Source organism: Amblyomma maculatum, chromosome 9 (assembly GCF_055883805.1).
Source record: "Amblyomma maculatum isolate TAMU_Amacu chromosome 9, ASM5588380v1, whole genome shotgun sequence".
Lineage (NCBI taxonomy): Eukaryota > Metazoa > Arthropoda > Arachnida > Ixodida > Ixodidae > Amblyomma > Amblyomma maculatum.
This window is the reverse complement of record NC_139352.1, coordinates 9,213,941-9,237,744: the sequence shown is the minus strand read 5'-3', so window position 1 is coordinate 9,237,744 and position 23,804 is coordinate 9,213,941. Positions and strand designations below refer to the sequence as shown.

Below are 23,804 nucleotides of genomic sequence, written 5' to 3'. Positions count from 1 at the left end.
AGTGCTCATCTAGGCAGCAACACTGAGTATGACGTCAAAAAAAATAATAAATAAATAAAAAAATAGTGCCTTTCTTTAGTTTGTACATATCTGCACACTGGTGTTTTGTGCTACTGCCAGGATGGCCATAACCACAAAACAACCACAACTTTGCTAAACTGGTTTTAACTACCAGTTTTACAAATGTGTACCAAGCTTAACCCAAGCCCTGCGCTTGACTCATTTTGAATGAAATACTCGAAAACATGTTCATTTCATTTTTGTGCAAAACACACATTAGTCAAGTTACCCTTCGGCACTGTTGCACCATTAAAAATTGAAGCATCATCATCAGAAACGCAAAAGTCAGGTTATGCTTTTGATTGAAGAGCGCTGTTTTTATTTCGAAAAAGGCAATTCCAGGTCTGACTAGCACAGATACCCACCTTTGACAGGCGAAGGGTTGAGTCTTTAAAAAGATGCCAATGTTCTGTAAGCTAAGCTGTCAGCACAATAGAACAGCAGCGTACTACACACAACTTCAAGCACGACTTTCATCATGCATTGAACAAGATCTCTACAATCAGCTTGCAAGTGTTCAAATAAGTACAAAAAAATGCACATCTGTCATGCCTAAAGGTAGAGAATATAAGTGCTCCTCCTCTTAGGCAAGCTAGAATGACATTTGTACAATGTGGCATCACAGCAGAACCAATATGTAACAAGATCTTCAGCAAAACTGTACAAGGACCATGGTAGCATTTTCATTGTGAAAGAAAAAAAAAAAGAAAAAGCTACGCACTACTTAGCAGGAGAAAACTTTGCAGTCTAAAATATACTGTGAAAAAAAAAAAAAATTCATGCGGAAGAGGGCATGAAAAAGAGTTAAAAGCCATTATTATTCATTTTACAGACTGTGGTGCTGAAAATCTGCGGGAGTGCTTTTTCTAATACTCATTACAAGTGTACGCAAACTTTTTGCCACTCTCTCTATGGCACTTATAACACCAGCATTTTTTTTTTAAGTCTGCCTATTTTTTTCTTCTTTAGTTTCACATGAACCTGGCATTGCATTAACCACCCAAGGAACAAGGATCGTGCCAGTGTAAACGCTAAAAACTGGCTTCTTTTAACAAAACCATCGTGCCTGCAAAGCAGATGCACAACTATGAAGAGATTTGATCGCAGTATCCAGCAAGTAGTTTGCACAAACTATAGCCAATACAAATGCGAAGAAACCAGCACACAATGAGGTGTCAGCTGGGAACAGTCTGCAGGTAGTGGTATGATTTGGAATGCTGTCGGTGTCAAGTCCGGCGGTGCTTCTTGGGGGGAGGCGGTACTCAAAACATCATCTGCGACAGTCAGTGGCTTCAAAGTCCGATGAAGTCCATCAGCAGATAGACCATGAGTATCACTCCGACGAACATGGCAAGCAAGCCCATGACGCCCATAGTAGCTGCAGGCGAAAAAAAAAACGAAATATCTAGTCATTAGGATCACAGTATGAGAATCTGCATTTACAGTAGATTCCCTTTAAGAACTCTCAAGGAAAGAAATTGAAGTTCATCCTATCAGAACCACCCCAAAAATGATTTGCAAGCATGCTATGTGCATCAAAATATCCGTTACGTGAGAGATATGAACGAAATCACCAAGCAGACATCAACAAACGACGTGCACTGCATCATGCACGATGCGAACTGAAAAGTAGGGCTATGACAAAAGCTCATGTCGTCCCCCTCGGCAACGGCACAGGTCAAGTTTATTCTTTATTATTATTTACTGCCTTATTTTTATTCTCCATTCAGTACTGCCAATCAATCTGTGTTCTCCTACATTTCTCGCTTCTAGAAACCAGCTAGGCCAGTTAGTACACGATTTGTATGAAAAACAGTGCATGAAAAACATCACACAGCCAATGGAATGGCCAACGCAGGCATTGACAAAAAGCGGAATTTATTGCCGTGCTCACAATAAATACAAGAATTAAGATTTAAAAAAAATAAGGCAAAGGCGGCGTCATTTTGTCATGTCTCTTTGCATATTGCACATATATGAGATATACTAAGCCTGCATTATAGACAAGAAAGCTGCAGCATGTGTAAGCACCCCACCTGTAACTTTGAGAAGGAAAGTATATTAGAAAATCCTGCAAAAGCAATGATGAAAAATTTGACAAAAGGACACTATCATTGCTTTTCTTTGTGTATTTCAATTACTGCTGCATTTACTGCAAGCACTGCAATAAGTCTTCAGTCATTAGTCAGCGCTTGTGTTCGTTGCTGGCTGGGTCCCGATTTTCACATGCTGTTTTCAATAAAAGTTGTTATTCCTATTTCTGGTAACAAAACAGCCTCACTTCACACTTGAGTAAATATGCTATCTCCTGTACAATGTAACATTCTCAGCCACCATTATTAGCCCAGTAATGCCTGCTCCAAGGCAAATGCCTCTCCCACTGACCACCTTTCAAACCTTTCCTGTGCAAGCCGCAGCCACCTAATCGCACAAACCTCCCTACTACATATGCACACCTGACAGCCATCATGATGCACACTACTATGCCTGCCTAAGAGCTGCAGCTGCCTTATCTTGCATACCTCCTTACATCATTCGCATACCCGATGATCTGAAGCACCCTGCTATGCCTGTCTACCATGGGGGGAGGCCTTTGCATGACAGTGGATGTAGTTAGGCAGATTCTACTGCTACTGCTGCTGCTGATGATGATCATAATCACGGTTAACTTGCATTGGTTCCCTAACCAACTCCTGCTCTCTTTTTATCTTTAATCTTACACTCCGTCAGTTTCCTGTTCCTAGACGAAGACGGCTGGGTGGCAGGCCGTTTTTTTTCGCTTTTCGGGGTGCTTGAATTTTATATGAACTGCCGGGCCCCTTAGCATCAATGCTACTAGGCGGGGACCGGTAAGACCTGATGGACACTCTGAGTGACCTTTGGTCCGTACCTTAGGATCGATTTTCCCCCTTCTGGTATCTGGCGGCTGGCGGGTTGGGCCTACCGGTTGCTTGTGGCCATGACCGACCAGGCTGCTTCAGGCGGGCCACCGCCTCCGTGCGACACGTCCTCCTGTTGGGCGGCTTCTAACGTCGTCACGAATCTGACCTCCTACAACCCCGACGTTGCTCCTTCTGGTGAGCTTCCGAAGTCCGACCCTGCCTCCCCATCTGCCAGTCTCCATTTGGAATGCGACATTTCTAAGCTGCCGGAAACCCTGGACCTTCCGCCGCAGTCAACTGTGGACTCGGGAGTCGCCAAAGTACAACAGCTTGGAACTTGGAATGGACGCTGACGCCATGAGGGTCCATGAGCAGATCGTTGCGGCTATTCTGGACAGGGATAACAAGATTTGTCCCTCAACCAGGGCAGTCCTTTTGCCTCTGGTCTGTGCCCTGTACTGCCACACTGCGCACTTCTTCGCGTGTGCTGTCGCCCAGTTGAACCATTCCCAAACACTTCGGACCTCTTTGGCTGCGCGAGATCGTGAACTGAGTGTCCTCCGAACGAGGCTTGCTGGGGTGACTACCAAGGACACCACGGCTGCGGTGCACCTTTCCAGCGAGAGGCGACAGTGCCAGGTCCCTGGGACGTATGCTGCTGCATTGAGTGGCTCTTCAATATCTCCTCTACAGGCAGACGCAGCCATTGCAGCCCCTGCTGCGACCTCTGACTCAAGTGGGTATCCTGCGTCCGGAGATTCCTGCACTAATCACCAGCCGCACCAGATGGTCTTAACTTCTGCTGCATCCTCAGGCCACGTCGGCAACGAAGTGGTGGCTTTCCTCAAGACAAGCATAGATCTCGAAGTCAAGGGAATCGGGGCTGTTACTCTTCGGGCCTCCCGTTGTGCCCTGACGGTTGCCTCCAGGGATCCTGAGGACCCCCATCGCCTCAAGTCTGCCATCTCACGGATCGAGGCCACACGGACCTCCGTCAACGTCCGAATCTCCAAGCAGTGGAACCCACACATTCGACTGATTGAGGTTGACCCCGATATCAGGCCGGAGGAGCTTATCTCTGCACTCGATCATTGCAACCCGACTCTTCATCTGGACCCCTCTTCCTGTAAGGTCAGGCTATCTTTTCTACGAGTGCTTGCTGGCAGCTTACCGGTATCGCTCAAGAGGAAAGTATACAACAGTTGCATCTTACCTGTACTCACCTATGGGGCTGAAACGTGGAGGCTAACCAAAAGAGTTCTACTTAAGTTGAGGACAACCCAGAGGGCTATGGAACGAAAAATGGTAGGGGTAATATTAAGAGATAGGAAGTGTGCAGAGTGGGTCAGAGAAATAACTCAAGTTACCGACATTCTAGTGGAAATTAAGAAGAAGAAATGGGCATGGCCAGGACATGCAGTGCGAAGAGAGGATAACCGATGGTCGCTTAGGGTAACAAACTGGATTCCAAGGGAAAGAAAGCGTAGCAGGGGGCAGCAGAAAGTTAGGTGGGCGGATGAGGTTAAGAAGTTCGCAGGGGTCAAGTGGATGCAGCTAGCACAGAACCGGGTTAATTGGAGAAATATGGGAGAGGCCTTCGCCCTGCAGTGGGTATAGTCAGGCTGATGATGATGATGATGATGATCTTTTCTACAACTCTCCGAACAGTTTGTTCACGTCATTAAAACAGAGCCCCCCGCTTTTGCCAGTCTCTGCAAGAGTAATCATAGGGTGGACTTCCGTCGAGGTGTGCGAGGACCTGCATGCACCTCTGTGCACAGTATGGGCACGCTTTGAAGAAATGTAAGCTTGGAATGACCATTCGAAGGTATGTTGCACCCGTTGTGCGGGGCCGCATGCCTTGAAAGCTTGCCCGAGTTCCATCCGGGATCCCAACGTTAAGTGTGCCCCTTGTGCTGCTGCTGGTCGCCCATCAAATCATCATGCGGGATACGTGTCATGCTCTATTTTCAATGAACTCTCGGACAAGATCCACGCGCGAACTAAGTATGGGCCGTGACCGGAACATACGCACAGCGAAAATGGCACACAATAAGAAGACGTGTCGGTCTGCAGCCTCCGGCATAACAGTCTGGCAACGGAACTGCCGTACCTTCAGACGGAAAAGGGCATCACTACAATTCTACATTCAGAACCACGCAACTACTCCGGATGTCATAGCCCTTCAGAAAACAGAGCGCTCGCTCACTCTGACTGGATACAATACCACCTCCCTATCTGCACGCACTGCGATTCTCGTCAAAAACAGTCACAGCCACAGACCATACACTCAGCAACCAAGTAATTCAGCATACACTCACTGAATACACCAGATGCCCCCAGCTTTTTCATAACGAAAGTTTACGACCCAACCCGTGCCAAAGGACATGGCTTCCTCACATTTCCAGCCGACATCAAACGCATATCTGGGTCACATACACTGATAGTAGGTGATTTCAACGCCGGAAACACAGTCCGGAGATACCTTAAAAACACTCCCTCACCCTCATCACAGACCCGAATGCCCCTACCTGAATCGGCACTAGCACGACCAAAGACACCACCCCAGACATTACACTGACCAACATTTGCTCTCCCATTTTCTACAACATACTATCAGACACACTGGGCAGCAACCATTATATTATCCAAACTCAACTGCAATATGACGCAAAACAGTTTACATCCAAGAGCCAGCATCTCACTAATTGGAAAGAATTTCATGAGCAATTAGCGGTAGTCACTCCCAAGGACAGCGATGTCCCATTGGACGCCTGGGTAGATAAGCTTCAGTTTGCACTCAAACGCACTACTAAACACATCAAAAACACCCCGCAAGCACCCCAAATTGATCCTCATCTTCTGCATCTCTGGGAGGCAAGGCAAAGCCTCGGTAAGAGATGGAAAAGACAACGACAAAACAGAAATCTCTGCTTCCGAACCGCACATATTACCACTGAGGCCATAGAGTATGCAGCCAATCTGGCGAACTCCAACTGGCGAAACCTCTGCAATAGCCTTCAGGGTACTTAGGCATACGAAAAACGTGGAATATTCTCCGAACCCTGCTCAACCCCACAACCACCAAACAGACAGCCATCAACACGCACCGCCTCATTCACACTACAGCACAACAAGACACAGACATCCTCCAATACCTCACACAGCGATACATTTTGCCTCCCCCTACCTTCTTCCACGCCCCCACCCTCTCCCCCTCCGAACCCAAGGCTGGATGAGGACATAACCACCGCGGAGGTGGTTATGCGGGCACCGCACCCGGGCCCGACCAAATTACATACAAACTCCTTCGAAACCTCGATGATACATCTCTCTCTCAACTCACAGCTTACTACAACCCACACTGGAGGGATGGCACTTTACCAGCCTCTTGGAAACACGCTGCAATCAACTTCATTCCTAAGCCCGGAAAACCCCTTTTCTTAGACAACCTACGCCCCATTTCTCTGACAAGTTGTCTTGGCAAATTCTAGACGGCTTCAATCTGAACTCGAACCCACCGTTTTTTTTTGCTCACTCTCAATTCGGCTTTCGCCCACATCTCTGCACCCAAAACATTCTACTGCATCTGAAAGAGACCGTCCTAAACAATACCCTCTATAAACATGCCACACGGGCCATACTTGCCCTTGATATACAAAAGGCATTTGACAATGTGAGCCATGACCACATTCTGTCTACCCTTGCCACAACTAACTGCGGGCTACGCATCTGGCGCTACGTTGAGGCATTCCTAACCAAACGCACGGCTCATATCACATTCGGGTCCTACGCCTCCCCGATCATCTATTTACCAAACCGAGGCACACCGCAGGGTTCAGTCCTCTCACCCATCCTCTTTAAAGTTGCCCTAACTCCCTTAGCCCGGATAATCGAAACTATACCTGAACTTCAGCATGCAATATATGCAGACGACATCACACTATGGACTACTAAGGGTTGCCCTGGCCAAGTTGAACATACTTTGCAACTCGCTACACATCCATCCACACATATACACAGCGTGTGCACCGCTGAAATCTGAGCTCCTAGTCATCAAGCCTTCCCCACGTGCCCCAACTATCACCGTACTTCTTGGCAACGCTCCGATTCCCAAAGTACCACGGCTCCGACTGCTGGGTCTCCACATTCAATAGGACACTAGAGCCACCCACACCATACACTTCCTGCAGTGCCAAACCAACCAGATCACACATCTCATTCGTCGTATTTGAAGCCGTAATCATGGCCTCAAAGAAAAAGACACTTTAAGACTCGTAGACGCCCTTATCATTAGTCGACTAGCTTACCACCTCCCCTACCACCACATCACCAAAACCCAAGTCAATAAAGCTGCCCTCCATTTATCTCGTCATACCAGTACGATTCGGCTCCTTCAATTAGGCATTCATAACAATGTTGAGGAGATCATAGAGGTGCACCTCTCCAGCCAATAATGTCGACTATGCACAACATCTACAGGTACTCATCTCTTGCGCTCAGTGAGCTACAATACCCCTGATCCCTCACCTCACACATCATATAGCCATCCTTCCGCATCTGCAGAGCCTCCTCGAGCTCAAACCCCTCCACGAAATATGGATCCCGAACACCACAAAGGCCGTCGCGCAGACCGTGCCTCATATTTTTCCAAGCAGTACTCTACACGCCAGGACATCATCTACACGGATGCTTCACAGAATCCGGAGATTCCTCACACCTGCACTGCTGTGTTCACGGACATTCGCCGCTCAAAGTTTAATGCCGCCTCCATACACTGCACTAGCATTGCCGAGGCCGAATGCTTGGCCATTACACTCGTTATTGCACACATCAGTCAGTTGCAGACTCAGCACACCACACAGACTCCCAAACAGCATACAGATATCTACTGCGAGGAACCCTCCCACACTCCATCTGCTAAAATATTATCTACTCTACCTACCCCTCCTGATCCCATCACCATCACGTGGGCTCCTGGGCACGAGGACATCCTCGGAAATGAGCGCGCTCATGCGTTTGCCCGAGAACTAAGCTTCCAGGCGCCGGTGGATGACCTCCCCAAACCTTCATTATACACCCCCATCGAACCTCTTGACTACACTACAATTGTTCACTACTATCATCGTTGCCGTGCCACGTACCCGTCATCGCATCACACGCTTTCTCACATCAACAGCACGTACTGGCGACAACTTCAGACACATTCGTTCCCATCTCCTCAATTTGCCCACATCTTTCACCCCACGGACTTCCCACCATACTGCACCACATGCAGCGCAACCCCACCCACCCTCTACCATTACTTATGAGAATGCCCACATCTCATCCGCGTTCCTCTCGTCAAACACCCCACCCCCTCCTCCTGGGAGGCTGCCCTTCTAGCCACGCAACCTGCAGATCAGTTGCGGCTGGTCGAGCGGGCTAAGCTAGAAGGAACAGCCAGAGGGCTCCTGGACTAAGAGGTCCTCCTGGAAGTTTTTACATTTTTTTTTATTTAAATAAAGTTTTTTTCCTCCTCCTTCTCTTCCTAACATATAATTTCAAACCTTATCGCTATATGGTAAACCCCTCTTTAACTCAAACTCGCGGTTAAGTCGGAAGTCTTTCATGCTGCGCCAACACCCCCCATAGATGCCATGTATATTTGCTCCAGTTTACCTCGAAACTTTATCCGGGTGTACTGCTGTCTGCAGATGCCTTGAAGTTAAAAGCTTCTACTGAGAGGTGACACGGGCTCCGAATGAGCACTTAGTTCCTACTGCGTGCCGAATTCGGTCATGAAAAGCGAATGTATATGAAATTCCCAAGGTTGCAGAGGCTTTCTGGTCAAACAACCTTGGTAGCTCGGTGCAGCCATCACCATTATGCAGCTGGTGCACGGGGGCTCATGGACGTAGGTTGGCATGGGCCATGTGGTTCATAGGACTTAGCCTAATCAATCTATCGCTGCCCATCGCACCTGCACGTGAGAATGAGTGCAGCGATTCTTTTGTTTTTGTCGCATTATACGCACAACACAAGTTGACTGTGACTTTGTGTGTGCTGTGCCAAGCGGACTCTTCTATTTCTGATGCTCGAGGAAAAAAGTTGCATTAATCAGGGAAGTGGAGAAAAGAGGGGCCGAAGAATTCGAAATCCCTTTTTTGACATTGTCGATAGTCATGAAAAACCAACAAAAGGTATTGGATGACTTCGAGCAAAACTTCTCCAGCAAGCGGATCCCTAGATATAGGAGCAGGCCTTATGATATGATTTCAGAACGTCGAACCATCACACCTCCCTGTGACCGTCCAGATGCTCATGAAGAAGGCAGACAATTTGGCACTGCAAATGGGTCACACGGACTTCAGATGCACCAATGGCTGGTGTGGCAGATTTAAGAAGACAAACAGCGTAGCCTCGACGCCTATTCATAGCAAAAGCGGGACCACTAACGAAAAGGCTGCAGACATCTGATGCAAACACAGGCTCACTGAGCTGCAAAAGAATTATGCGGACAAAGACACTTTTAACCTGGACGAATAGCTCTTTCGTGAGATGCTGTCCAGCCACACATACACACCATAAAGAGATGCACAGTACTTGAGTGCTAAGCAGTGCAAAGACAAAGTAACAATCATTTTCGGGGCCAGTGCTACCAGCGATGAGAAGCTGCTGTAAGAAGGTCGAATGCAAGGGCAGCAACCAACAGCTCATGCGATGTATTGAGCAGCTCAAGAACTCTTTTCTCGGACCCAATGCAAACGCAAACTAGCAAGCATCACCCAGTGGGTTTCACCCAGTGCCTTCTTTTGCCATTACATTGTATTATGAAAGCTCCTCTCTTGCAATGAAGTGTTTGCTTGCAGCAAAAGGTTAGTACTGGCTCTTGTTTCTGTGGCCTAGCCACTGAAATCATTAGCATCTTGCTTAACTCGAAACTCTGCTTACCTCAAAATGTTTTTCCAGTTTTTGTGACTGAGTTAACAGGGTACAACTGTACCACCCAAATTTGATTTCAGGCTGCTGGCTCACCACATGTGGATTCAACAAGCAAAGTGGTCAGACCATCTCACCTGGGTATGGTATATGATGCGCCACGATGTGATTGTCCACCGATATACTGATGAGCGAGGCGTCATAGTTTCCCGCCAGGCGGCGCGTTTCGTCGCAAGACTTGAGAAACTCCAGCCCCGTAACAAAGATGTTGTGGGCATGCTCAGCTCGGTACAATATCTGTTTTAGCAAAAAACAAATGCCACAATGTCAAGTGTGCCACCTTTCTGGCTCCTCAACATGACTCAAGGAGCATCTGCACAAATCAGCTTGGTTCATGACACAATGACTGAGTGAGCGTATGTGGCTTGGCAAATCTATACTTTGAAAGAAACAATGTCTACATTTAAATGCATGAAATGCGTGTTTCAGTAGTGTATCGAAACTGAAAAGCAAGAAAAAATACATAAGTTAACAGAGAGGTGGAACTCGGGCTACAGGCAGTGGAAGTGAGGCTATCAATTCCTTTGACACTGACAAATATATGCCTTTTCCACATGCATAACAATAAAGTTTTTTTTTCTGGAGCTTACCAATGTTTACAGGTATATGGCAGGCCCTAAATATAGCACATAACTATAGAAAATCACTCTGCTAGCTCATACTAATTTTCAATCCAAACCTTGAGGTTATGAACAAAAAAATGTTTTGCAACTGCTCCGCACAGAAGCGGAGAAGCAAGTTGGTGCAAAATTAAACAAAAACCTGTTCTGCGCAGGTTAATACAAACACTGCACTTGCCTGTAGGCTAAATGCGATGTAGACCTCAACAGCTCCCGACAGGTGACCAACTCCTACAAACCGGCCATCCTCACTGTAAGAGGTCAGAACCTTAAATTAGTAACTACAGTCATGACAGAAAAAAGTATTAGACATAGCTCTGAAATGTAGACAGTACACAGAAGTGCCAGAGCTATGATTACATGGCCAGAGGTACAGGGCATGTAGGCATTAGATGATAACAATCTTGGTACATCAGAGGGGGTGATCACACCATTATCATCATCAATCAATCAATCAGTTCACATCTACTGCAGGACAAAGACATTTCCTGCCTCCGCATTATCATCATCATCATTTATTAACCCTTAAGGGCCCCTGTTGGGGTATTACATAAGGGGGGAGTGTAAACAAGAATAGGTACAGAGCAAAGGTCAATATAAATACAACAAAATAACACAAAACATAAAAAGAAGCAAAGAACGCGCTAGTCATGAACAAGGGCTATAAACATCGCCTTAGTACCAAGAGCATCACATTCGTTGGCAAGAGGTCCGGGCAGCAGGGTGAGAACACAGTGGGTAACAGAAAAGGTCAGTATAAGAAAAAAAAAAAATTACATGAACATGAATTGAAGCAAAAACAACATGTCAGTCCAGAAAGTAATTTACCAACATTGCTCTAAACCTAGTCGCATCAGTCTCATTAGTGATTGGTTCGGGCAGCAGGTTCCATTCTTCAATTGCGGTCGGGAAGAAAGACTTATTAAAAGCATTAGTGGAACCATGAAGTCTTTGGACGCTATTGGAATTAAACAGACGATGAGATGCACAAATGGGAGGAGTTAAGAGGGAACCACGAAGATAGGAGAAATTGAAATATAACTTATGAAATAAACACAGGCGTGCAACTTTGCATCTGAGAATTAAAGAAGTGAGGCCAAGTGATGATTTCATTGAGCTTATGCTGGCATGAAAATCGTATGTTGACGAAATGAAGCGGGCTGCACGGTTCTGAATGGATTCAAGCATGCTAATTAGGTAGGACTGATGGGGACCCCAAATTGCGGATGCATATGCAAGCTTACTGCGAACAAATGTTTCATATGCCAATTTTTGTATGTTAGGAGGGGAAGTGAAAAGTGATTGTCTAATAAACCCAAGTGTATGTGAAGCGTCGGCCGTGATTTTTGTGATATGGTCTGCCCAAGTGAGTTTGCTATTAATAATGATGCCAAGGTAACGATAAGATTCTACGTGCGATAACTCTTCAGGAAACAAACAGTAAGGGCAAGTCAAGTTCGAGCGCTTCCTTGAAATTTGCATATAGCTACACTTCCTAGTTCAAGCTTCATCAACCACAATGTGCACCAGTTTTGAATTAACTTTAGATCGTTCTGGAGGGAAATTTGATCATCTTTAGTAATTATACGTCTGTAAATAACGCAGTCGCCAACAAAGAGGCAGATGGTGGACAAGATATTGGAGAGAAGGTCATTAATAAAAATTAGGAAGACCAGCGGTCCCAACACAGACCCCTATGGTACACCCGAAATTACACAAGTAGTATTTGAAGGAAGACCGCCTATTACGGTGAACTGAGAGCGAGCCGTGAGGAAGTTATGAATCCAGTCTAAAGCAAGTGGGTGAAGGTGAAGACCTGAAAGTTTGGACATAAGACATTGATGAAGGATACGGTCGAATGCTTTAGAAAAGTCTAGATAGACAACATCAGTTTGGAACAAAGAATGAAGATTTAAGTGAAGGTCCAAGGTAAACTCGAATAATTGTGATTCACATGAATAACCACGGCGAAAGCCATGCTGATTTCTGAAAAAGAAGGAGTTGAAATTCAGGTGGGACGCAATTTGAGAGTATACAATATGCTCGAGAAATTTACATGGAATGCAGGTTAATGAGATAGGACGATAGTTTCGATGGGTCGCTCTGGCTACCTGCCTTGAACACAGGAATAACTTTGTTCAATTTCCAGTCACAGGGTATTGAGCCATTAGAGACACACTGGTCGAATATTATTTTTAGAAAATGACAAGATATATTTTTTGTAGCTTTTAATAACTTTACAGTGATGTTGTCAGGCCCCGCAGTACTAGAATAGTTTAGTTTGTCAACCAGAGCACAGATGCCAGCTGTAGTGATGTTGATAGGGGCCATATCGGGGAAGTTAAAACTTTGTAGAGTTGGTGTATTACAGGCAGGCTCATGGGTGAAGACAGATGTAAAATAAGAATTCATGACGTCGGATCGAAGTTCCGGAGCCACTGTGAACTATCTGGATTTAAAAGAGTAATGCAGTGAGAGTTGCTCGATTTGGGTGATAACAGCCACCAAAATTTCTTTGGGTTGGAATGTAGGATGCCATAGAGATCACTGTGGAAAAATTTTCTCTTTGAACACCTTAGAAGACGTGTATATTCCTGTAAGCATGCAAAATATTTCTTCCATTTGTACGCCAACGCGGTCCCTTTAGCTTCACAAAAAAGCCTCTTTAAGGAGTTCGAATCCTTGTCTCGTGCCATCCATAGCCACCTTGCCCTTGTAAACTGCCTACCCTTACCCCTACACATGACCTTTTGTTGACCCTGGCTAAGTTTTTCATTATGTACATGTCTCATGAGAGTTTTTCTAAAAGTTGTTCTTTCAACGTGTATGTATCTGTTTTTGTTTTTATGTTAATCTATTTACTTCCTTGCTTAGTTGGTATAGTCATGTGTATTTTGTACTTATCTACTACCGATATTCCCAATTAATTTTGAACATGTCTATGTACAAATATCCCCCCTTTCCCCCACCTGTTCATCTCTGAAAGAATATCATTAATTCACCTATCCTCTGCACTTATCTGTCCAGAAACATAGACACCAAAATTTTAATTACAGCTGTATATTTAATATTCCTGCACTAGCTATGACTGACCACAAATCAGAATGCAGAACCCTAGAATGAGTCAAACATTGTTACAAAATCCGTTCGGTCCTAAAATATTTCAAACGAAATGCAAATGAAAGCAATGTTTTCCAAGACAGATAAGGGTCTTTTGCACGAACAAAAATGCTAGAAGCACTAATTAAATTACTGAGATGGCCATGCTAGCAATGCTGAGCATAAAAGCAAGGACTTATAATGCAATGTTTGACTCCCTTTCTGGAGAAATAGGAGTCACAACTACCCATTACAGAAGCCTGAAAATAAAGATATCTAAAAAGTGTTCAGAAATCAGCAATGTGCTCTACAGCTGACTATTTGCTACACGACTCGTTCCAAGCACTAAAAAATCACAAGCGTTATTTTCACATTTTGACATGAAGCCACCCAAAGAGGGGTTATTACCATAACATGTTGGAAATGTCATATGTAGAGGGCCTAAACACTTAAAGTGGCATTCAGCTACTCATTACAGCTCGAACGAGACGAGGCGGATGATAGAAAAATCCTCTCGGAATATATGTAACACCGTTTACACCTGTCAGACCACTTTCCTTGAACACATTAAACTTCATCTTTTGGGAGAACAACCTCTCCCCATCTCACCTGACAGCTAGGGATGACAGCACATCTGTTCCCGTTGCTCGAATTCTTTCAGGGACGTTTCTCCGCATGTCCCACTTGGTCAGGTAGCAGCGCGAGGCCGGCTTCTTCCGTACAGCGGGATTGGATATCGTGAAGAGCCGATAATTGCTCTTGTCGCCTTCCACAATGCCAAACCTGCGCAGCATATGAAACAACTCGGCTATGGTCTCCAGAGAAGGTTTAACCGCAGCAAATGAAGAAAAAAATGGCCACCAATGACCATTCGACCACTGGCAGCTTGCATGTTAGACATACAAGCTTAGAAACATGCGTAGATGTCGTGCTTCCAATAACACTCTCTGTGGCAACAGCTTTCTCCATTGCCATCCCAAGTGCGAGTTCCCTGTTCACAGTGTAAAGACGCGTTCAGTTTCTTTCCCAATATATTGCAATTATACACTGCTATCCCAAGAGTAACAGGCAGTTCAATTCAAACTCTCACAACTTCACCTTTCAACGTAATAGCATTTTGTTTGCACTTGCCTGCAATATGAACTATGACATATAGAATAAAATGCAGCTTTATGCTTTGATTGCCTCCTTTCGGTTGGACTATTCCATACCATTCCAGTTCGTTTGAAGGTCCCATTTCAGAATGTGACTCTAGGACCCTTACCTGTAATTTCTTTTGTTTTTGCTATACTTTATTTGAAATACTGCAGGCAGGTAGTAGCCATGGCCATATCAGAGAGCACTACAATGCACGCACATAAACTTTTCAAACTTGTTCATATCTGGGCATTCAAAAATACACGGAGGTAGAGAGAGTTCCACTGCTTAATATGTAGGCAAAAATTACTTCTGAAAGACTGCAGCCCTGGCGAAGGATGGTCACATTAATACAAAGTGATTTAACCTCACTGAAAAGTTTTGTAATACTATTACAATAAATAAAGCTTTGGCCTTGCATTTGTTACTGAACTTGCAAAGGGTTCCAATTTAAGCTTTTTTAACAGAGGAAGATATCCAATAAGCGGCAAAAATACATCCGGCAACGAGACGCTGGAAGTGCTCCGCCTAAATAACGAATCCATATTTTAGGACTGGGTGAACTAGCAAATGGTACACTGCATCTTTATATGATGGGTCTGTTCCAGTAGTTAGTTCTGTTAAGTAATATTATTTTGTACAATGCAAACTGCATCTTATAATAACAAGCTGAAACTGAAGAAAACATTGTATTATGCCGGTACTCAAGTTTTTAAATTTGAATGGGCGCTAAAATGCTGGCCTTCTCTTGGGTTTCATGAAAGCATTTGCCCAATGTGCAGTCACATCCAGACAACACACCACCCACCTGCACGCCCTGAAGATATACTTTTCCGAGCTGTTGTGAGGTGCTGCGAAGAGTAGCTCGCACACCTTCTCGCCATCCTTGGCACTCCACATGTAGCCATGGCCATCTCGGGACACCGTCACCACCTTCGGGGAACATTTTTGTTTTCTCTCTCTCAGAAACACTGCAACTAGCCTCAAAGCAGTTTATAGTGATTCCAAGATATTCATATCCACTAGCGTGAAACCCTGGCTGCTCCTGGCGGACAGGCACTCAGCACATGGAAACAGCTACGCCAACATTCCTGCTCATAAAGGCTCATATCATTGTGGTTCGATAAAACCTTGGAACGGACTGACCATGTGGAGAGGGTAGTTGCGAAGCGGTAAAATGGAACCTAGTTCAACAAAGTATGGCTTCTTAGCACATTTGCAGAGCTGCCTCATCAGTTTTGGTCTAAATGCACTGCTCAAGTATGTAGCTCGAAAGCACAGCCTGGCCTAAACTAACAAAACAATAGGATCCTACTAAATGAATGACGAATGCATCTATATATGACAAACAAAGCATCACAATCACACACACATTCCATTTCCAGATGCATTTACAATCCCGGATATTTTCTGTGGTACTCTTCAACAGATGTGCAAGCCTTAGCAGAAAAGAGAACACTAGTGTTTCCTTCCAACCTTTGTTTCATCGGGTGAGATGCAGAGATCATCAAGCTCATCTTCGTGGGCTTGGACCTTGTATATCATTTTGTACTCGGGGTACTGAAAAGAGGCAAGAACCCGGTTTCAGGAAAGAGTTAAGTGCTGAACCAAGCAGAAATAGAATGCTCAGAGCCAAAAGTGCGACACAACTGTAATGAATTTGAAAATTTGAAGGCCTTCACAAGAGACATCATTCATATAATAATAGTTCACACTGCAGAGAATATTATGAGCATTTTAAAGAACTCTGTTACTGAAGCAAATTTTTTTGCGCAAATAGTCTATCCAGACATGACATATCAGACATCAAAAGCAAGTCTCCAGCTGCTGAAGTTATTGCTCACTCCGAAGCAAGAAAAAGAAATCAAGAGGAACGATAGTGCAATTCAAGCATTTCGAATGCAGGGAAGCACCAGTTGCTGACCTTCCAAGCCCGAAGGCAACCGTCTGCACCACCGGTGAACAGCACCTCCGTCTCAGGGGCAATCCGGACCACCTTCTGGAAGGGCTCCTGGTTTGGGCTGAAATCCGTCTGAAAGCTGGTGTCCGGGCGGATGGAGAAGCCGATCCGGACGCTGTTGGCATTCGAGTCTGGCTCTGGCTTGGCGGAGTCTGCAGGCTCATGCACCACACCGTTGGCGACAGTACCATTCTCCACCTTTTCTGGTCTGTCACCCTCCCCATGGTCCTTGGACGATGACGTAGACTCAGACCTACGTCTCCGTCTCAACGCAGACGATGAGCCTCTCCTATCTGCTGGCGAGGGTTGGCAAAATGGCAGGGCAGCACGCACAAAAGATCAATGATAGCATTAATCCTTTTCAATGGCAATCATCAACAGATTATATCCACTACAAGGACAAATGTCTCCGCAAACTTGCTCTATTACCCCACCCCTACACCAGCAATGGCCAGCCTAGCCGATCCACTACAAGGACAAATGTCTTCGCAAACTTGCTCTATTACCCCGCCCCTACACCAGCAATGGCCAGCCTAGCCGAAGTAAACTTCCAAACATCACCGTCCGGGCTATCAATAAAATGTTCATCACATCACAACTCCGTGTCTTTTTGTTACCTTAATATTATCTAGAACTGGAGCTCTCAAATATTATACCCCAGGAAGCCCCAGTTGTTTTCAGAAAGTGCTGAGACAAACCAGAAAAATGGCCAAATTTAACTAATGGTAACTATGAGCAGAGTGAAACAGTTAACTATAAGCAATTAACATTATGAATAGTTACAAAATAACATGGGTAAAGAAGAGGCAAGCACTAAAGCATGCATGGAAATAAGTGCTCGGAGAACCCAAAAAGTACTCTGAGGAAACTGACAGCTCTGCAGAACCCAGCTGATAGCCATTGCAATAAAATACTAACAATGCTAGTTTGTGTTTTAGCCCATCTCAACAATTAGCTGACCTTTGCACCAAAAAGAGGTAAAAACATTGCAAGAAATGCCTTTAGTGGATGGCCCTCCTTTCAGTCTATGGTCTAAAAAACTACAACAGCGTGTCGGAGCCTCATAATATAAATTCTTTTAAATATAATAAATGCTGAGTTATGCTGAGTTTCCGTGGGTCATAGAGACACACAAAACCGTTCGACTAAAACAGATCTTTCTGACATCGGCTATATCAGAAAACACCAAACGTATTCATATTGTTACGTGGGGACAAGCAAAGAGGATAGCACAACATGGCGATAGGGTGAAGGATGATTTAAAGGTTGGCCTAGCGCGAGGGCGCCTCTCGCACCACTGCCGATCTCTTCGTAACAATTCCCGGGGCCACCGAGCGATCGTCCCGATCGGTTCGCTTGAAGTTGATGGTGACGTGACGGTGAGGATGTTCAAGGAAAGACAGGAGTGAATGACTTGCTTGCCACCACGATGTCTGATGCATGGGTGATCCGCCTCCCTTGGAGCTCTTCAACCATCTGCCACCAAAGCATCCATGGGATCGATACCTTGAGGTCGCACCGGCGGCTTGGGCGGGGGTTGCGTGTTCGTGTCCATAGGTTCCTTCGGGTCATTCGGGTCCTTCGTCTCGGTTCTGGTTGGTCTGTGTGTTCTCCTTGCCTTCAGATCTGGGCTAGGGGCTGGGCGGTGGTAGTTGGTCGGGTCTGGGCTGGAAGGGCTGGGGCGAAGCTGCTCGGCGATGTCCCTGGGCCCTCGGTTGATGGTGCCGGCTCACAGATGGCGTCGAAGCTCCAAGGTGGGGATGGGGATGACGTGCCCCGCACCTCCAACCAAAATGTTAAGTAGTGACAAGCAGAGGACAGCACAACATGGCGATACGGTGAAGGATGATTTAATGGTTGGCTTAGTGCGAGGGCGCCTCTCGCGCCACTGCCGATCTTTTTCGTAACAATATTGTTAGTCTTATCTGAGAATTAATCCTAACAGAGCTGGTCTTAATGGGAGCCAGTATCTTTTTATGTCTTCCGTTTCAACTGAACTTTTTACATTAGGAATACACAGTTAAGGATGTAGGCTGACAGCAAGATGCAAGCACTAGAAAGTAGCTTCTATATAATATGCCACCCTGTTTCAGTTATGAAGCCAACAGGTCATGACAGCCTACCTTAGGTGTCATGTCCCAAGGAATAGAAGCCCAGGCTATCACATAACCTACTTACATGCATAACATGGCTATATAGCATGCTGCCTGCACAAACTTCCAAACAGCCTAATAAATCGATCGCTTTTATTTCAATGCCAACTGGTCGCTATGAAAAGAAAAAACAAATAAGGCCTTGTGTGATATGTCAGTTACTACTGTGTGTCAGCAACTAAGATAGGCCAAACAAATGTTTGGCTTATCTCAGTTGATGTTTAACTCATGACAGTCTAAAAGCAGATTGTTAAGAATGCATATGATGAGGCTATGGCAAAATTGGAAACAAAGAGCAAGGAGCACAGAAACATTTTCCTCATGCTAATTAAAAGCTCACTGTTTCGTAGGAAACAGTGAGCTTTACGAGTGAATCTGCAAAGTAGAAGTTGTGCCTAAGCAGAGATTTCTGTATATTATGAATTCCACTACAAAAAGCTAAATAAAAATATATCCCCAGGCAGTTCAAATTTATCCGAAGTCCTGCACTACAGTGACTCATCCCACTTTCACTCTCTCCTTCATCCATTCTTTCACGGTTTAGTGCAGGCCTCCAACCTGAGTGAGACCCCATGAGGGTGCCTTTTCTTTTCCTAAAACTCTATTACAGTTGCTGTTATTCACTGTCACCCTCACTATCCTCATTTTAATCACCACTGCGCTAATCAACAGAAACAAAAGATGCCATGCAACATTATACACCTGGCATATTTTGCTTCATCACTTTGCTGATGCTTTTTATGCTAGAACATGCTGCACTGTAAAGCTCGCAGCATGAAGCAATGGGAGAGAAAAGGCACCGCACACCTCGTTCCAACTTATTCTCGGCCTCTTCTTCCTGGCAGTCTTCGAGTAGGCAGTACCGCATCGTGTACATCTGGCAGTGCTCATCTGCACCCGCGGCCAGAGCGAAGCTTTTGCGGCCCTTGTGGAAGAACACTGTCGAGTTCATGATGGCACAGTCACCCGTTGAGTAACGGGTGACAGGCTCCGCCTTGCATGTTGTTTTTGTGGGAACCAGCTCGTATATTTCCTAGAAAAGCCCATGTAAACATGAGAAAAGAAAACACTATTAATGTGATTGAGGCGTGCAAAAAGGCATAACTAGGCATGTACAAAATATTCGATAATTCTAAATACCCATTCAAATAGTCAAGTGCTCCACATTCAATTAAATCTGAAAGTTTGGTATTGGAAATCTTGCAAGTATTCGTCTCAAGCAAATAATGCATGTGGAATGCATGCAACCAAGACCCTGACTCAATGTCCAATGGCCATTTCCTAGGCATACATGTTGCACGTTCACATGTATGCTGGAGCTGCCCTGCATATGCATGCAGCAGCAGCAAACACGAACAGACACAAGTGTAGCATCCTAATCTGTAATGTCAATAACTAATAACTAATGCCAATAACTTGGGAAAAAAGGTATCTTGAATTTTTCCTACCACATAGATAATCAAGAAATCCAAAAGACAATGCAGCATAACTACTTGGGCCTCCATATTGACACCCAATATTCGTTGAAACACCCAAGAAGATTTTGCATGCTCAAAAGCTAAAAAGGCACTCTGCATCATTAGACAGAACATATGTCATGCGACCGCAGATATAAAATGTCATGGATATAAAACATTGATCAGACTAATCATAGAATGTGCAAAGCTTATCTTGGACCGATACACAAAAAATAATTGCTCAAAGATTAAAAAGGTCCAGAGACTTGCTGCCAAGTTCATATTTAATAAATACCGATAGGCATATTTAATAAATACCGATATCTTACCTCACCTTCCAAGTTTAGCTCAAAAGCTGGTCTTCCTAGATTAGAGTCGCAAAGAAAGCTCGAAAGGTTTAAGTACCTGTAGATAATTATATGTAAACACTGAACGAACACATTTAAGAAGCCATTCTATTACTTTGGCAAAGTACTTGCTATACAGTTTGATTACCTATCAAGTCTGTTTAATCACACTGGGGAGAACTGGTTAGAGACACTAAGGACTAATTCAAGTAGGCCTGTATCGATAGGTTACCCCATTATAATAAGGAAGATAATACTTTTACTAAAAATAAAAGACAGAGCAGGCCAAAATATGAAATAAAGGTGTTGCAATCACCGGCCATTTTCACAAGAAAACTGGGGTGCACCACGAATGTTTTTTCACGTGGATCCCAGTGGGCAGGCTACACAGCTACTCAATCTTCACCAGCAATCACAGTCTTGATGTCACAAGATAGAATCAAGTGGCGGAAAAAATTTTGGCCTGATTTTCTCACCAATTAATGCAATAAATGTTGACAGTTGTTTGGCATCGGTCAAGCATCAACATAACCAGGTATAGAGCCACAGGTTTCTTAACGTGCACTGACATCGCACAACACACGGGCAACTTGCTTTTCATACTGCAGCAGCCTGGACTCAATCCCGCATCCTTGGGCACTGCGGTCGAGGGCCCTAACCACTGCGCCACCTCAGAGGGGCACTTGGCATGAAAAGTTCTGCAACTTCGAATACTTGTTTGCAGCATTGTAAAGCACAAAATGTATATTCTAGATGTTATGGCTCAACATATTTATTATTTTTGCCAACTTATCAGCGTCTCAAGTTTTACCAAATACTATTTTGTTATTTATGCCATTAGAAATAAAGATCTATTAGCTATACTAAGATGTGCTACAACAAGAAAGAATGTTTCATTTTATGCGTGAATAATTTTTTTTATGCAAACCATCCTGAAAGTGCCTGTTTTCCCATGGTAAGAAACGAGTTTGGGACTCAACTGTGCTGCCAAGCCAAGCATAAGGCTGCAAGTTTGGTTTCAGACATGTTTGCTCACTCAACCTGTTATGCTAGGATCAGGTGACGTTTGGTAGTGCATATTCTTAAAACCTTAAAAAACTGTCTGACCAACCAAGTCATGCCGTTCGCCATTCTGTTGAAGCAACAAAGCGGATGAGCGGCAGCAGCTGCTCTGTGATGATAGCAAAATACAAAAGCTTTTGGTGCACAGTAAGGAAGTCCATTAGTGGTCAAAATAAACGTGGAGTTCTCTGGTATAGCCTGGCACAGAGCACGAGCACAGCTTTGGAAAGTAAAAAAATCATATATTTGAGATCACTGCGGTGCCTACATTGAGGGAATGTGCAAGCATTCTTTGTGGAAGAAAGAAAAGACAGAAGAAGAAAAAGAGGCTCACACTATTATGTAACACCCCATGGGAAGACATTACCCCCCCTTGCTATTTTGACTTCTGACTTAATTGGCTCTAATTAACTTACTCTTTATGCACCAATTTTCCCCAGTGCGATTTTTTCATCCTCTACGTAGTGCAACCAATCGTTTCGTTCGAAAGTAATCCTGCCGCTTGGTGACACAACACACCCAATGTCTGATCGACTTAATTGGTCCCAACTAATTACTCTGCATGCACAAAATTTTTCCCCACAGAGATTTTTTCATTCTCTATCTAGTGCATCCATTCGTTTTCTTATCACTAGTTTCGTTCGAACGTAATCCTGCCGACAAAAAATTCCGGTGACATGACCTTCAAAACATGCCCACTTAATGCTTACATATTAAAAATACAAAACAAAGCAATTACGAAACAAGGCAAACTGTGTTCCCTGAGAATCACACATAAATTAGTCAACAGAAGTGTTCATCATATCATTCAGCCTTCTGCGACACATACAAAAAATTTTACTTCTCCCTCAAAGAAAACAAAAATGTTTACCAAATAGCTCTTGCAGGTTTGTTATAACTGAGTCGCAAATCAGTATAACAGATTTGCAAGCAGCATAAACTGTACAAATCAATGACAATGAACCCATAGTTCTAGCAGATAAACGATTGGCATTTTATTTCACAACTGAAGCATTTTACGCATTTTATGTTCTTATTTTGTACCATGGAGGAAGGATGTTTTGTACTGATAACGCCATACGCGTGGCGCCGAATGATCATTACTGGCATGAGGAAACTAAAAACTTCCGTCACAAGAGTAGCGTGCTAGTGCGAAGGCCGCACTGACGTCACAGTGATGCAGCCTTGAAGTATACAGGTGGGAAATAACAGCGCGGACAGAATGAGTGACAGCAAAAAAAAAAAAAAAAAAAGCGAATTTTTCAACTGCATACAAGATATTTCACAAAAATTGCCGCCCCCTGACTACACTTCACGAACCAGACCGAGCGTATATGACCATTCTGCCATTCTGTTTCTCTTTTATTACAACGAAATCGACTTCGCGATATCGTTGTGACGAACCCTTCCCTCGTGATCCACTCCACTAAGCAGGCTGAACCACGCAATCTCGCACGAACTGTACCGCTATGGTGCACGGGCTGTCATTATCTAAACACAAGGCAGGCGCGAAACTGTCTAGACAGCCTTGACTAACGTGTCCTCCCGAGCAGCTTCTGCAAGGACGGTGCGAGTTCTATCATCGATGTAGAACCCATCCAGCAGAAGCCGCGCAAACGCATCAGTTTAATACATTGCGATATGAAATAAACTAAAGCTCGAGTTTGTTCTCAAAGTAGTTCAGCTGCTCCGGTGACGCCATGACAGGCTGGCGAGACGAGATCTGTAGAATCAGCTGCAGTTCTCTTTTGACACGTATGTGGTAGTCAGTTCATCACAGGTGTTATAGACGAGCCGAAACTAGTACGGCGATAAGAACCAGCCGCTAGATACGAACAACTTACGATTTTGTTGGGTATGCCTGTTCTTGACTTTCCGCCACCGCCTGCGACAAGTATATGTCTTTCCGTGACCACATTTAGCGAATACAGGGGAAAATTTACTCGGGCCAGCAGCTCGCCCGACTTGGACGGCGCCATCTTGACGTTGCTTGTGCGTGGAACTACAGGCATCCCTCTAGCAACAAGAGGTAGAAATCACTATTTT

General features: G+C 44.7%; 1 protein-coding gene across 2 annotated transcripts; it reads right to left on the bottom strand.

Annotated features, from left to right (window-relative positions):
- Nucleotides 1-350: 350 nt before the first annotated feature.
- On the bottom strand, nt 351-23,767 carry LOC146178218 (guanine nucleotide-exchange factor SEC12-like). 2 transcript variants are annotated; one of them, XM_084578031.1, is made up of 9 exons: nt 23,603-23,767; nt 19,700-19,925; nt 16,704-17,035; nt 16,256-16,339; nt 15,588-15,712; nt 14,252-14,425; nt 10,722-10,794; nt 10,001-10,160; nt 351-1,438 (listed from the first exon to the last, which is right to left on the bottom strand). In XM_084578031.1, the coding sequence occupies exons 1-9, from the start codon at nt 23,735-23,737 to the stop codon at nt 1,353-1,355; spliced, it is 1,395 nt and encodes a 464-aa protein (XP_084434157.1). In that variant the 5' UTR covers nt 23,738-23,767; the 3' UTR covers nt 351-1,352. The 2 variants fall into 2 exon arrangements, with proteins under 2 accessions (XP_084434157.1, XP_084434158.1); XM_084578032.1 differs by having other exon boundaries at nt 16,704-17,032.
- Nucleotides 23,768-23,804: the final 37 nt, after the last annotated feature.